Genomic DNA, 17,092 nt, shown 5'->3' with positions numbered 1-17,092 from the left:
TAGGACAGATGCAGGATTGCCGAGATGACAATACGGGGGGGGGGGGGGTAAAAGGATTGTTTGATGGGGTTTTAACGAACAAATTTTTTTCTGCTTTGAAATAAGTCAAGGTAGTGGTGTGGCAATTGTGGTGATAATAATCATAGATGATGGTGTTGATGATGATGATGATACCGAAAACGATGATGATGATGATGACGATGTTGGTGGTGGTGGTAGTGATGATGATGGTGGTGGTGATGATGATGGTCATGGTGATGATTATGATGATGATAATCATGGTGATGATTATGATGATGATGATGATGATGGGGTGGTGGTGATTGTGGTGATGATGGTGACGACGACGATGATGATGGTGATACTGTTGATTACAACTACGACAAAGATTATTAAGTCATGAGAATAATTATGGTCAGGATGTTGATAATGATGGGGGAAAAGGTGAAATACAAGAAATAAAATAAAAACGAAGACAAAAAAAAGAAAAACCTACCTTCATTTGCCTTGCCAGCCTCCCGCCCATGGGGTACATTGATCTGCGTATCCAACATGGTGGCGGCACAAAAACTCGTTGACAATTTCAGTCACGATGTCCTGCTATCTACGCTGCAAACGAGTCTAAAGTCATCGACTATTTTTCATGGATGCTGCAAAAAACAAAATGGAGCGAAAGGATGTCAAGGACAATCCCACAAGACAGTGAATTCATAGACATTTGCTGTACAGACAATGTAGTATGAAAACTTTGGATTCAATATTGCGAAATCAACATAGCTGAATTAGTTTGATTTACAAAATAGGTCTAAGCCTGAACAATCGCGATTATATTTGTTAGAAATCCTTATAAAATCTCTTCAATTGTAAATCACACAGCATGGTGGCTGTGTGATCTTCAATTGCAGATTGTCTGCAAAATTAAGAGATAAATTAATTGTTTTGGAGTCTGGCTTTATTCATGATAAAATTGATCCAACTCCTGCGGCGCATATAGGACTGTGATAGATTAGAAGGGTACAAAATGGAAGTAAATATTGTGAATGAAAATGAATATTTGGTTTCATGCCAAGCGACAATGATTATCAATATCCATATCTCTCCATTTTATCCACCCGAGACATTTCAAGGTTTGCAACGACCCACTATCTTCCCCAGTCTCCAGATGTATGCATGGGCATGTGAGTGAGTGTGTGTGTGTGTGTGTGTGTGTGTGTGTGGGGGGGGGGGGGTAATCATGACTAAGTGTCGAAGCTTAATTTTTAATTTTATTTTTAATTAAAATTTTTAATTAATTTTTAATTAAAATTTTTAATTTAAATTTTAATTTAATTTTTGCATAAAGATGAAGTTTAAAACAGACAGAGAAAAAAATACATAAACAAACAGTGTAAACAATTAAGTAAATAGATATAGATAGAGAGAGAGAGAGAAAGAGATAGATAGATAGATAGAGACAGATATATAGATAGATAGATATTAATGCATATGACTGCATATATATTGAGATAGAATACATAGATATATAAACTAATGATGATAAAATAACAATGACATGCAACAGTTATATAGCGCGTATATTTTAAGCGCTGCAAATTATTAGTATTACCCGAATAATATGACTACTCTAACCAGGTACTGCTCGAGCATTCAAGGAATTCCTTCCTACCAGTACCCATCTACTTCACCTGGGTGGAGAGTGACAAATTGAAGATAAATGTCTTGCCAAAGGACACGAGTGTCGTGGTGGGGTCCGAACCCCAAACCGTGTGGTTCAAAGTTCATAGACTTATCAACTAAGCCTTAAGTCCTCGAAATATTAAGACTAATGAACCAATCAATGAATCAACGAATGACTGCATGAAATTGTAGTTGACTTGAATACATCAATACATATTTTTTTTGTTTTATTTTTATTTCTGATTTCACAATATTTATATTGTTACAAATATTTATTTTTGTAATATATACAAACAATTTGTAATGTATACAATATAATCGTAATACATCAATAGAACAAGAACAAAATGGCGTGGTTATACGTCAAAACGAAAAAGAAATGAATTTGAATTCAAATTCAAGGAAATACAATAAATGAATATGAAAGTAACAAATTAAATATTAACTGAATAAATTCGTATGGGAAGAAGTAATAACATACTAGGAGGAGGAAAAACGAACCAGAAGGCATTTGAGGAAACATACCTTATTACTTATTGGAATCCCCGCCCACAATTTTGATAATTTTGAGCGATGCTATCTGTTATATATCTCATCATCTATGTCAGGGAATTCCGATAATTTAACCGCGATTTCCAACTTGTTCCATGATTAGAATACACTAAGTTACAATTTCCTTTCTGAAAAATATTTTCCCCGGGCAGCCCCTGTATACTTTTATGCCGATTGAAAGGTCCTTAGTATATGCAAAATGTCATATCGAATCTGGAAAATGTTCAAAGCCATTTAATAATAGATTTTTTTTAACTCAGTTATGCTTGAGTGTCAGCTAGAAGAGAAATCTGAAATACAAGGATGAAAGGGCCGTCGAATGTTGATTTTTTTTAATGTATTGTTTTGAATTGATATCAAGCGCGTTTTGGGGGTATTTTTTTCTTTCTCTGGAATAATGGCAATATCAAAATGGGGGAAAATATACACATCTTTATTGGATAGGGCACCAGATGATCATCATGGTACCATCTAAAAATCATAAGATACAATAGAGAAATAAAATTTTCATTCATCTATCGTAACTGCAGTGTCATTGGTCAGCACACGTGGAAATTATTGTTCATACTAGAAATGTAAAAAAATATAATTTGAACTTAGAACCTAGTAATAATAGATCCCCCTATAATTACAATAGGCATTTATATAGCGCCATCTGTAGAAATATTCTATTCCGAGGCCTGATGTTATTATTATTATCAGTATTACCCCGGCTTTAGCTCGAGCTGCCTTTCACCGCTCGTGCATTCAAGGAATTAATTCTGCCGGGCACCCGTTCACCTCACCTGGGTTGAGTGCAGCTCAGTGTGGATAAATATCTTGCTGAAGGAAATTACGCCATAGCTGTAATTGATATATAGGCATAATTTATTAAAACAGCGAAACTGTGACTTCACTTCACTCTTTGCAAACACATACCATTTCTACGGTATGAGATCGAAACCATTCTATATTATGCTATATCGGGCAATCTCCCATGTTGCCAATGGAAAATTACATGATGAAATCAGGAATCTTTTGCATACAATTTCGCTGGGTCAAATGTGTTTGCAACCAAGTTGAGAGTGAAATCACTTGACGTAATTGAAAACACGTGTTACCATATTGGGCATGCATTCTCCAATGTTGCCAATGGCAAATCAAATCTCTGCGGAAAATATACAATGGGGTCCGGAATATTTTGCACACGATTTCACTGATCCATAACAGACTCAAGGTCGAAACCAACCATTATGATTAACAAAATGTATTGCTATGTCGGGCAATCTCCCATTTTGCCAATGGTAATCAGAATATATATAATATACAGTGCGTATAAAAAAAACGGGACAGTATTGAAAAGTCTAAAAAAAATTGTTTCAAAATATTATATCTATATTTTGATGTTAATAGATGTTTCTAGATCTTATCTTTCAAATATCATTTAAAAAATTAATTTTGTTCATGCTTGAGCGAACATGAGACGTTTTTGTCGGGGGTTCAAAAAGATGCTTGCGCCACAATGGCAGTAATGAGAAATTTGATGATTAGACTTTTAGCTAATCAGCAGACTTTTCGCCTAATCTTTTTATTATTTTTGCCATAATTTTCGAATTATGCTGTCAAATTTCATTTTCAAATTTATTTATTTAACCGAATTATTTTGTTTTTCATTTAAACTTCTTTTACCTTTGAATTTTCCTTCATAAGTAAGATAAGAAGACTTTTTGTCAACCCAAGTAAGAAGATTTACATTTTTAAGTGGGAAAATTTATAATTATTCAAATCCTTTTAATATGTGAAACGCATTATGATATATATGGTAACTTTAAAAGATATGAATCAATTTTCAAGGGATTATTGAATCCTTCACCAAGTTTAATTATGTCCTTGATAGGACAAACAGGAAAAAAACTCATGTCTTTCAATGGCAATGGTGTATTGAGTCAATTCCGAAGGAGCAAGATATGGCAGATTGGGTAAAATGTGTTAAAAAGTTGTGAAGCGAACATGCAAAAATTTCCACTTTTTTATTAAAATATCAATTTTTTCTATTTTGACATAATATTCAGAAAATGATATCATATTTCGTTTTCTATGTTTTCTGTTATTTTTCTTTCCACTTTTTATTCTTGGTCATGATTTTTTTTTACAATTGGTGGGGGAGCACCCCAAACCCCTACCCATCAGTATGCCACTGTTCAAAGGCACTATAACCTTTGTAGCACACAATGAAAGGATTTGAAAAAAAAACGCGCTCTCCCATACTCAGGTTTTAAAAAATGTTCTTGCCTAAAGAAGGAATATTCAAAGCTAAAAGAGAACATATTAAAAAGGAACAACAGAAATATTCAGGCAAATACGAAGATTTGGAAATGAATTTTGACCGAATAATTCAAAAATTATGGTAAAGATAATGAAAAGGTTAAGAGGAAGTCTACTGATTAGCAAGAAGTCCGACCATCATATTTTTCAGTTTATGCCATTTTGGCCCAAGCCTCCTTTTTAACCACAGACAAAAACATTCCGTGTTCGCTCAAGCATGAACGAAACTAAATTATTTTAATGGCATTTGAAGGATAGGACCTCAGAGCACCTATTGATACCAAAATATAGAGATCATAATTTGAAACAAAAAATTATAGACTTTTCAAAGCTGTCCCTTTTTTTTTTATACGCACTGTATAAAATGTGCGGATAAATAGGGAATATCTTGCATACAATTTTGCTGAGTCAGTTATGTTTGTACCCGAGTAATTCCATAGAAACAACATCGACATGGGATGCAATACTGAAACATCATTTCTGATTGCTTGCATTGTCATCCGAGTCGCATGGGATATTACAGATAATTGATTCGGAAATTATGGTTTACATGAAAACGAGATGATAATGCCATCAACATGTCCTACTAGGGCACAAGCATACCTACGGGGGGCAGAGGGGGCAGTCCCCCCTGACGAGTCACAACCCATGCAAATGACATATCCCTGCCCCCCTGACGAGCTTGAAAACCTATTTTGCCCCACTGACGAGCTTGAATACCCATTTTGCCCCCCCCCTGGCGAGCTTAAGACCTTTTTTTTTTGCTTGTCAAATTTTTTATACCGGTTTTGCCCCCCCCCCTGTGGAAAATCCTAGGTACGCCACCGTAATAGGGAGAATAAGAACATAATTTTGCTATACTCTCAGAATTCTTTAACCAACCAATAAGTAATTGTTTATAATATGAACTTACCGACTGCTAGACAATAAAAACTTTAAAAGAAATTATGCAACGTTGTTTACTATATGAACCTTGCAGTAGTTGTTTAACAGTTTAAACAAACTTGAATAATTAAATGAGAATAATTAATATGAAAAAATAAACTTGTTGAAACTAAAAAAAAATTTTTTAGCCAACAACAAGTAGTCGGCTTTGTACGACAAGCGTAACGCTGAAATTTCATCAAAATGGGATGTAAAGTAAGAAAGTTATGACATTTTAAAGTTTCGCTTATTTTTCACAAAATAGTTATATGCACAATTTAATCACATGCCAGTGACAGAGTCGATGATATCCCTCACTCATTATTTCTTTTGTATTATATTGTTTGAATTTATTTACACATTACTTCAATTTTGACAGATTTGACAATAACGACCAACTTGACAGAACAGTAAAATGTTAGAATATATTTTTTTATACAATGAAATATAAAAGAAGTGGTGAGTGAGTGATGTCATCACTCCCCTCATTTGCATATCGACCGGAATGTGTATATAACTGTTTTGTGAATTTCAGCGAAATTTTAAAATGTCATGAATTTCTTGTTTTAAATCCAATTTTAATTGTTTTTTCAGTGTTTTCCTCGTTGGATTTTTCTCTTTTCATTCAAATCATTTTTTGTGTGTGTTGGGGTGGTCTTGCCCCCTTTTTTACTGTACCCAAATCGAGAGGGCGCCCTTCCACACGTACGAACTTGAATGTTTTGAAAAAGAAAATACAGATTGAAATATCCACCCTTGACCTTGTAGTGTCTTTGTGTATAGCGCTACGTGATACATCCTACTTTATTCAAGAGATTTGAATAATTAAAAACTTATTTTTGAGTAAAATATTGCGTGTTCATCCACAGGAAAATGAAATGATCTCCGCTCCCCAAAGAGAACACGTCATGCTATGACCAATACTCGTATTATTTTTTTTATGTTTTGATTTCATATAGAGCGTATAGGCCTTCGACGGTAGAATATTTTCTTCATTATTTGAGAGAAAGGAGGTGATTAACCCAGGAATCAGGTTAATTTCAATACCAGCAGAAAAGGGGAGAAACAAATCAGTAGATGTATGACGAAGGTCCGTCAAATATAAAAGGAGATTACGTTAAGTTCAACTTTGTTTTTCTTCATCACGTGTGAGTTGATTTTCATGTCGTGCCCTATAAATTCCCTAAAGTGACTAAAAAAAATACAAAAAACAATCAATGATTATTAGCGATTTCACCCGTGGGATTGAGGGCCGCGTTCGTGTATTTTTGCTTGGTTAGACCATTCTATACTCTGACATTCTTGCAGGGGTAGTAGGTCCATGGTCAGACACATTCTAAAGCTTGCCTGACCAAGCAATGGCTGATGGGTTTGGGCGCGTTTTTCCTTAAACGGGGAAGTTCACCCTGACAAATGGTTTACTGTAAAAATAGCAGAAAATGATTTAAAAAATATTTTGAAGGTTTGAGAAAAATCCATCAAAGAATAATGAAGATATTAGAAGTTCAAATATTTGCTTTGTGACGTCACATGCGAGCAGCTTTCCCATAATTATCGTTTGGTAAAAAAATCAATCAAATGTCATTCTCTCCGAAAACTGAAATGGCTTCTGCTATAAAAATAGACAAATCATTTCACACCCGTTCCTAAAAAGAAAACAAAAAAATGAGTCATCAAGACCCATTAAAATATGGGAATTTATACATTTTATACATATGGGGAACTGCTCATTTATGACGCCACAAAACCAAAACTTAAAATTCTAATAACGTATCTTTAATGGATTTCCCTCAAAGCTTCAACAATATTTTTTTAATTTTTTTATGCTATTTCACAACAAACGTTTTCTAGGGTGAACTTCTCCTTAAATTGGCACTGTTTTTGTAGACAGTTGAATATAGAGCTTGTGATATGTATTTTTTTATCAGACTGAGTCTTGGTGTAGTGTGAATATAACCTCTTGATATCCAAAATTATATCTATCTATCTATCTATATCTGTCTGTCTGTCTGTCTGTCTGTCTATCTATTTATCTATCTATCTAAAGTGCGTCGTGGTGTAGTGCTTCTCACTCTCGCCTGTGAAACAGGGGGTCGTGGGTTCGAATCTGAGCCACGAAGGGTTTTCCTTCAGCAAGAAATTTATCCGAATTGTGCTGCACTAGACCCAGGTGAGGTGAATGGGTACCCGGCTGGAGTAATTCCTTGCATGCACTGAGCGCCGTTGAAGGTAGCTCGAACTAAAGCCGGGGTAATAATAGCAGTGCTTTGTAACCACGGAAACCTTATGCAAGAAGCGCTTTATAAATTCAGCTATTATTATTATCATTATCTATCTATCTATCTATCCATCCATCCATCCATCCATCCATCTATCTATCTATCTATCTATCTATCTGTCTGACTAACACTATCTATCTATATATCTATCTATTTTGTCAATTCATACATCTGTACATAATTTATTTAATGATTGCGAATAGAAGAAGATGTGATGTCATAATGAAATAATTGTGTAAAAACTCGGTTATTCTTTTATAGTTTTGCCATCATTTTCCTCGAAGTGGTTCTGTCATTCCTTCCTAATCTTAATAAAAGAAAATTGATGCAAGAATATGGTGGATTTTCCTTTTAACTACCCCCAATCCCATGGTGCTTCCTTTTGCAGGAAAGTGTGATCATATTAATTAATTAATTAAGATAGTCTTTTAAACCTCTCTAGCCGATTCACACCCGAGCCCCCGAGATTTGTGGTTAACACCGTGATTCATTTTCCCACCATCCTAGATTATTACAAGATTCCCAACGAAGATAATTTATAACAAAAGTTTAGCATTTCTTTTTCCATAGCGCACAAGAATGTCGTCTTTTCTGCTCGATTTGCATCCGAAAGGACACTCAAATTATTTCATTTCATATTAGGGTACAACTCAGTTTTTATTGAAAATGATGTTACCCCTTTATTTAACTTCCTTTCCCTCTTTCTTCTCCCGACCCCCATTTGAATATACACAGCAAAAACTGTGGTGTTAACCGGTGTACATAGAGGACCACACCAGTTATTTTACACCGGTGTTAAATTGGTGGTGTTAGTGTTACACCTATAGGTGTTATTACAACACCTTTTGTTGTTACATTTACTCTCTTTCATGGTGTTATGTTTAATCTCTAGGGTGTAATTTTAACACCTCAGGGTGTGGTCCAATTGGTGTCAGTTTTAACACCGCAGTTTTTACAGTGTACCTATTCTTTTTTTCCCACTTATTTCACTCTGTAAATTCAGTCAATTTGACATTTTTATTATCGATACTTTACTTATTCATGAATTATTTTCAATATATAATAATTCATTCAATTATCACTCAATTTCTGTATTGTGAATTGCCAACATAATTATCATCCTTGAAAAACGAGTGTGTGTGCGCACGTGTGTGGTATGTGGATGGGTGCATGTGAGGGTGTGTATTTTTATAACTGATTTCATTGTTTCTCCTTTAAGTTATATATGATTTATGCTTGTATTAAGTTAGTGAAATAAGTCAAAATATGAAATGTAAAATATTATTTTATGTGTTTTGAAATGTTAAATTGAAATGTTATATTTTTGTTCATGGAATCAGAATAAAACAGTATGAAAAAAAGTGTATGTGTGAGAAAGGTGTAAAGAGGGAGTGGGGAGAGGGTGAAGGGCGGAGGTGAGAGAAATAGAGAGGAAGAGGGAGAGAGGGACTGAAAGAATTTGAACAGAGAGAGGGGGGGAGAGAGAGGGGTGACTCTGTGGGAGGGACAGAGGGGTAGGGAGGGAGGAAGTAGGGGGTGGGAAGGACAGAGATGGAGATATGGGGGGGGGGGTGAACCGTGGATAGGGAGGGATGGAGGGAGAAGTATCGAGTAGGCAGGTGTGCAGAGAACGCTAAATCCATTTAAAATCGAATGTTTTATTTGTCAGGTATTCGCTCAACAGTTTAAAACTATGATCTAAAATTCTAATTCTAAACCACGTATCGCCTTAGAAGATCACCCTTTCATTCAACGCCTTTAACTAAAATTAATATATCAATGTTGCATCGCGTTCACCCTTTTCATTTCCTCTTCATTTCTTACGATGACACCGATATCGTCACGATCAAAATGACACGATGATTCACGCACGTCTACGACCCCCAACATTTTCTTATTTCTTCAATCTTTTCATCAGGCAAAAATATCTTTAAATCATTCTATATGTAGTGATTAGCCTAAAAACACCTGAATCATTTGCCTAAATATATGCATGGGTGGTGCTTCATGGGAGCAGGGGCGACCGCCTTCTATATTTTTTAATTCTTGAAAAAATAAGAGAGAAGGAAAGAGAGATATAAAAGGGGGATATAAAAAGATAGATGTAGGGGTGTATAACGTTATAGTACACCGTAATTGAATTGAAACAAAAAAAAAATTCGATTGGCTTGCTCCCACCCTCCCCCGCCCTAAAATAAAAACACCCTACCTGCGCTCCTGAATATTACAGTCATAAATGAAAAATGTTATCACACGATTTGGGCCTAGCTTCGTAAAACGTGTTACGATAAATCGGATTAACGTATAAAGATAACGGAATCATGAATTTGCAGTAAATTGCGACGAATTTGAATTTCATTGCATAACTCAAAAAAGGACAAATAAAAGAGACAGTAATATGAAAAAAAAATGGTCGGCTAGTATTGTCGTAAGGAAAACTGACGTTTGAACATGTTGAAACCAGGTCTGTTGCTATAGGGAGAGGTGAGGCCGAGGTTCCCGCCCCCTAAAAAGAGAAAGAAGAAGAAAGGAGAGCAGTAGGAAAGAAGCCGACATTTTAGAGGGGGCCAGACATGAAATGTGGGGCAAAATCTATAAAAAGCTGCGAACGAGCAACAACTTGACCTTTCAACACAAAATAATTTTTAAAAATAGATTTTGATATAATATTGAAAAAAAAACAATATCATTATTTCACATTTCATTTCATTTCCGTTTATTTCTCCTTTTGTCATGGCTATTTTATTCTAACTATTTTATATTTATTTATTTATTTCCTTAACTATTTATTATTTATTTGTTAATTTATTCATATTTATCTATTTATATTTATTTTTTATTTATTATGAAACAAATCATGCATGACCTTGACGCTGTCAACCCCCCACCCTCACCCCCCCCCCTATACATAGACTGAAAGTAAAACTGAAACCCGAATTCACAAAGTTGGTTTTGAAAACCCACTGTTGAGTCCATGGTTTATGCAGATTTCCTGTATAAATTACGCTTATTTTACCGCGTATCGGGCGTGTGTATAAAAAATGTCCAATGCTGATGCGCGCTTTGTCACAATGCGCCAAATGGACGCCTGTTGCCATGGTTATATCCACGCTATTTTATTCATGAGCCCATTGTTTTTATTCATGAGTCCACTGTTAGAACAGTGGACTCATGAATAAAATAGCATATCCACCCATGGAAACAGGCGTCAATTTGGCGCACCGTGACAAAACCGCGCATCAGCGTTGGACATTTTTTTATACAAGCGCTCGATACGCGATAAATTAAGCGTAATTTATACAAGAAATCTGCATAAACCATGGACTCAACCGTGGGTTTTCAAACCACCTTTGTGAATTCGGGCCAAATTGTTAAGATAAGACTGAACATTTTCATAAACCATTATGACTCAAAGTGAATTCAATGTTCGGCTAGTTAATATTGACCTCTGTCGGGAGGGGGGGGGGGGGCTTGGTCACAACCAAGAAAAAAAGAAAAGGAAATTGAAAATTTACATTATTTCTAGATATCTGTAAAAATCTATCAAAAATAGATTTTTGTGTCAAAAAAAGATTTTTGTGTCAAAAAAGAAATTTTATCGCTTGCTTGGCTCGCTCGCATCTTCTTAGAACTTTTACTCCAATATATCTGGTCCCCCTCAAATTGTTTGGCATATTACGCCACTGCTATTCTCTGCCCACTTCGATTATTTTTAAACCCCCGAGATTTAAAGTTTACATTCTTTAAAATGTTAGGCAACATACTGTCCACACCAACGATTGGTCAAAACTTTATCCAATTCTGGGTAGTTTTAAACCAATAATGTATGCTTTTGGTAAAAAAAAACTACACAGTATTGGTTGAAAACTAACCAACGTTGGATATTTTTTTACCAATTGTTGTGTGGACAGTATATGTTGCCCAACATTTTTAGAGTGTACAAATAACAGACACAAAATCAGACATCACAAAATTTGACTGCATTATTCAAGACGTTCCATTACGTACTATATATTCAATAATATTATATCTACCCATTGTTAGGAATGATACGTGATACACAATTGGAAGAGGCGAAAGGTCTTGCACCTGTTTTTATTTGTCATTTATTAATACCTTCCGTTAGGTATCATCGGGATTTCTGTATGGAATGCTTTCCTTGAAAATCCTTTAATTGCCAACAGATTGGGAATTCAAAACTGTTGCGTTTTGGTAGGAAATTGCTATTTCCAACTCCAAACGCAACACTGCTTAAACCAAACGCGTTAGACCCGTGCAATTAGTATCACTGTGATGGTAATGATTATATATTTGCGGTATAATATGTGATTAAACTATACCCGTCGCCTAAAATATTGTTCTTCAACAAAGGCATTAGAAAAAAAGGAAAAACATTGAATATAGACTAAATTAAAAGATTTTAGATTCCTGTTAGATTCAATAAAATTTCGTAATGAATAATGAGTTCTTGAACGTATGAATTGTTGATCAATGTTATCAAACCTATAGGCCTATACATTTGGGTTAGAGAAAACTCAAATAGTGTTAACAAACTATGCTGCATATACGAATTATTTCATATCATTTATACTGCTATGTATAAAAATCGTTCGCCGCGTTCGTTGAGATATCTGTGACCATATAGCATTACTTTTACCCCAATTACCATCATATAAGTATACTTTTTACCAGGTGTTATCACTTAAAGTGATACTTTCTTACCTTTTACCACGATTTTAATCAACTTAAGCATGATCCTGTAAATTAGGTCTACTTCGGAAATGCGATTCTCTCTTGGGCCTCATCAAAGGATTATATCGACAGACGACATGTCACTTGAATTAGTACCTAAGAATGGATGACTAAATAAAAACTTATTACTGTGCCCCCATGATATCATAGCATAGCAATAACAATTGGCAAGTTGATGAAGCCCCCCCCCCCCCACTCCTGTCATGTGTATATTTGGGAGGGGAGCAGACTAATTCAATTTTGGAGGTATAGCAACGACAATAAATTCCAGTCTAGTCCCACTCATACCTACTCTCACACAGGGGCGGATCCAGCCTTCGCCGATGGGGAGGGGGGGGGGGTGGGCGGAATTTCTTTCAGTCATATTTTCCCCGATCGGCCGCTTAAAGTTGATTTTTGTTTGTTTCTTTGAAGGGGTAGTCCTAATAGTCACTTCTAAGCTTTATTCTAATATAAATCAACATAAATATACAATTATCTCATATGCCTTATGATGCGAGCACAAAGCGTGATCTATTTTTTTTTTCAGGTATTTTTTTAATATAAACATTCTGGGCAATGTTTGTGATCCTAGACGGGTTGTGCATCCAACTAAATAATTACTGCGAGCGCGAAGCACGAGCAGATTTTTTTTTAACGGTACGGCTGCTTGCAGTTAGCCATGAAGACATATCATATTTCAACAATCAAATAATGTGAGCGCGAACTGAAAAATTCCTAGCACTTTTTGAAATCGTGAAAAGGATAAGTATATAACTGATAAAACTTGTTGCGAGCGCGAAGCGCGAGCGTAAAAATTCGATAACTTCACCTAAAAATGGGTAAGAAAATATTAATATTCAGGCCATAAACATAATTTTTACAGAGCTTTTTTAAAGAATCAATTTGTAAATCAATAATAACAATGAAAATTCTATTTCCGAGCGGAAATATATTCGGTATATTGACTTCAAAATTTGATATTTTAAGCTTCGTGTTGACCAAGATAAAAGGTAGTGCGAGCGCGAACGAAAATTTTATTTAGTGACATGAAATTTTTTTTATTTTATTATTTTCTAAGTCTTCCCCTCATCTTATTTTATTCACTCGTCTTCCTCTTATGTTCCCCCTTCTCTTTTCCTTCTTTTTTTCTTTTTATCTATCTTTCCCCTTTTTAGTTTTTATTTTTGCTACGCCCGATGGGGGGGGGGGGGCTCGGGCTCCCTGGATCCGCCTTTGCTCACACACACACCCACAATCTTTATTTTTAGGAGGGCGCAGACTAATTAAATTAATTGATTGCTACTCAAAAAGTTGATCTTTTGAAATGTGATGTATCTTATCAAGGAAAATGTTAATTTCAATCAGGGAGATCACATTGCTTCGATGCAGATTGCAGTGGACTAGAGTGAATTTACAATAACGTTTTCCAACACGAGACGCTATGACATCTTAGCAACAATGATAATGACCAAGTCAAATGTGTCACACTTATAATGTATTTATGCAGCAAGGCGATCTCCGTTTCATTTTCTGGTTGAAACTATTGCCCAACAACGAATTTAGCTAAAATTGAAGGTGACAAAAAATAAAGAAAACGGTTAGGAAAGAGGCTACTGTTGATCGGGAAGATTTCCGTAAATCCCTCTGCCAATTAAACATGGAGAGATGGGGGCAATAACAGGCTCATTAATCACAAGGACACGGTAATTCATGAATGTTAAAAACAATGTCCAAAATTAGAATTAAATGAACCCTTCCTGAAATGCGGCTGAAATACCATCTCGCTGACGAGAAAAGCCGAGCTTGCACACACTACACTGCAACATTTTGTCCCAAATATTTGACGAGCCAAAAAGGGTCATCACTAAAAAGGAAGGGCGTTTGGTCCCCCGGAAAAAATCTCCCCCCAAAAAGAAAGGGTCATCACAGCAAAATGAAAGTTTCTCTTTTATCCCTCTCTTTCATTTTTTGTTGCCCGCATTTTTTGCCCGCACCTCCCGCCCCCCTTTCCCCTGGAACCTGGCCTGTTTGTAGTAGTAAGAGATGTCTTTAAGAGATTCAATATTATGCGATGAATAATGCCATAGAGCCTGAAAAAGTTAGAAAATATGATTGCATTAAAATTCTTAAAATTACTCTGCACTATGGCATGCACGCGTCGGCAGGGTTGTTATTACCATTATTGGGCGGATGGCTAAGGGGGGGGGGTCTTTTTCATAAAGCTGTTCAAAGGTGACGAATGACTATACGCACAAACGGGGACCCGTTCTTTCGCTAAATGAAGTTCCTTTGATGCCGGCTTAACACCTGAGAACGTATTCCAGTTTTCTTTAGAGCCATGCTTAGCTTTTATGTACAATTTGGTGAAACATTGCCCCAAATAAATAATTGAAACATTCTGAATGCCCTGTCCGGATCAAAAACACATGTATCATCGTGCTCTTCAACGATGTGAACCGGGGGTGAACTAAAAATAAAAATAGTACCGGGATTTAGCGATCTTTTTTTGTGAGTCACGCGACTAAGCCGAGTAGAATGATATGAATGGAAATTATTGAAATATAAACTATTCTTACATAGCATAGGATGTTTATAATTATCAATAGGCCTACGAAACCCTTTTTTAACCTCCGTGTTAAGATAGAATATTACTCTTCACTGAACTGTTCCACATGTACACGCCGGATACAAGGGGGAGTCATAGTATGTGGTGCCGTTTGCGGAAGGGGTAGTCGTGTAATTTTCATTTTTGTGTGTTTTGATATTGATTGAAATATAATGAATTGACAAATAACCGGTGATCATGAAGTAGCATTTTCTTTAGTTGAAACATGGTAGGAAATTGAGATTTCTTCCCTTGCCCCCTCTCTCCTTTTAATGAGAGCCCCCCACAATAAACATCTTGTGCAGAATTTAGCAAGCAATATAATTCTAAGATACAGAGACGCATTATAAATGAGGGCGTTTTGTAGCCCCCTCACCCATATGACGACATAATATCATCGAGTGCCTCATTGTGCTCATTCGTCTTTTCCTTTTCATTAAACAAAAAAATAATTATCAAGGAGAAAAATAGAATCGTTTTTCTACAACCATTTCATGAAGACTTGATGTATAGAACGATTTCGAGGGGGGGGGGGGGGTGTTGACAGTTTTTTTTCTCCAGTGATTCAGACATTTATAGCAATATTTAGTTTGGTCATCTTATTTAAATCGCTACAGTAATTTCATTTCCATATAATCAAAGATACATCACAACACCATGAACACAAATGATTTACCCCCACGGATATATCAATATTCTCCATCTGTGTCGTAAAGTTTGGTATAACCCACGCAAATCTGGGAGACAATAACAATATTTCAGTTGAAGTGAAACAAAAATGTGCTTATCAATTTTTAAAACTCACCAAAATCAATCAGTGCATGATTTGACGGCGGCCGACTGGTCATCACAAAATGTTCCCAAATTATCGAGTCCTCCGCGTCAAAAACACCATCACTGAACGTCTAAAAATAGCGACCCTTGTGAGTGAGCATTAAAATGTCACGAGCACTTTTAAGCGAACTTGTCGACCATTTTGGCGCTTCGGACGCCACTCAAAACAAAATTAAGAGTAAAAATTGAAGTTCTATCCGAATGAGCCTGCTCTTCAGTGAATATGAGAGAAATGCGTACATTATGAATTTCCAGCGATGGTTTAGCTTGATTACGTCATCCACTGTGTCAGGAATAACTTCCACCCGTTTTCCTATTATGATCGTCATGTGGATATCTCACAGCTGTGATGCGTGATCGGGAGGGCCGGGGATAGTTCGTTATATTCAACAGCGGTATAATATTTCATATTTCATAGTTCAACCCCAGAGGCAGAGAGAGAGGGAGGGGGGGGGGGGTATAGTCTGATGTGCAAACCATTCACTTGAGCTAAGCGTCTGAATGTGCAGACTACAATGCATTGTGTACCGAAGACCCTTTCTAGTCTGCAGGCACAGACCCTGATCGAAACTTTCATCAACAAGTGTGTCTCCACGCAAAGACCAGCACATACAAAATTTGATGTTGGTTTTCGCTCCATAAGGCATGAGTAGGCTGCAATTCAGACCCTTTACTCCAGTGAACGGTTTGCACAGCAGACCAGGCCCTCTCACTCCTGATTATTGAAACACCAAGTTTTATAATGTGCCTCTCACCCAGGGTGCCAGACAAATGTAGTCCTGTACACATGCGTGACCAAATTATTTCCAAACACCCCCTAAACGTGTTTTTCTCTGTGCGCTAATAACTCACTATAAATTTTTTTTTCGCGGGCGTTATTATACACATTTTGGCCCCTGAACAAGTTGTCGCCAGAATATGACCCCGTGGAAAAAGCTTGTGGAAAAAACATACCCTAAATACGTTTAACCCCGCGACTGACCATAACCATTCTTTCAAACTACCCTTTTTTCTTGAAAATCGGTGTTTTTTGATACCCCTTAAAGAGTGCACGCGACCCGCGTCCAAAACCCCCACCCCTTTAAACGCGATTTTTAAACACGCATGTGTGTAAACAATATATTTGACTGCCCCCCCCCCTTCCCGGGGGGGGGGGGCTGTTTAAACAAATCATTCGAATTGA

At 36.3% G+C, this 17,092-nt stretch overlaps 1 protein-coding gene across 2 annotated transcripts in view; it reads right to left on the bottom strand.

The window, feature by feature from the left end:
- Positions 1 to 16,200, bottom strand: part of LOC121405811 — a 66,275-nt gene extending 50,075 nt beyond the window's left edge. The window contains exons 1-2 of one of the 2 annotated variants that reach the window (XM_041596766.1): positions 15,881 to 16,200; positions 497 to 650 (exon numbers count right to left, since the gene is read on the bottom strand). In XM_041596766.1, coding sequence (XP_041452700.1) covers positions 497 to 554 — 58 coding nt within the window. In that variant the 5' untranslated portion in view covers positions 555 to 650; positions 15,881 to 16,200. The remainder of the gene's footprint in view (positions 1 to 496; positions 651 to 15,880) is intronic. The other variant, XM_041596767.1, reaches the window with a different exon arrangement.
- Positions 16,201 to 17,092: the final 892 nt, after the last annotated feature.

The sequence above is a fragment of the Lytechinus variegatus genome, chromosome 19 (genome assembly GCF_018143015.1).
Source record: "Lytechinus variegatus isolate NC3 chromosome 19, Lvar_3.0, whole genome shotgun sequence".
Classification (NCBI taxonomy): domain Eukaryota; kingdom Metazoa; phylum Echinodermata; class Echinoidea; order Temnopleuroida; family Toxopneustidae; genus Lytechinus; species Lytechinus variegatus.
Note: the sequence above shows the minus strand (reverse complement) of the source record. Positions and strands in the feature narration are given on the sequence as shown.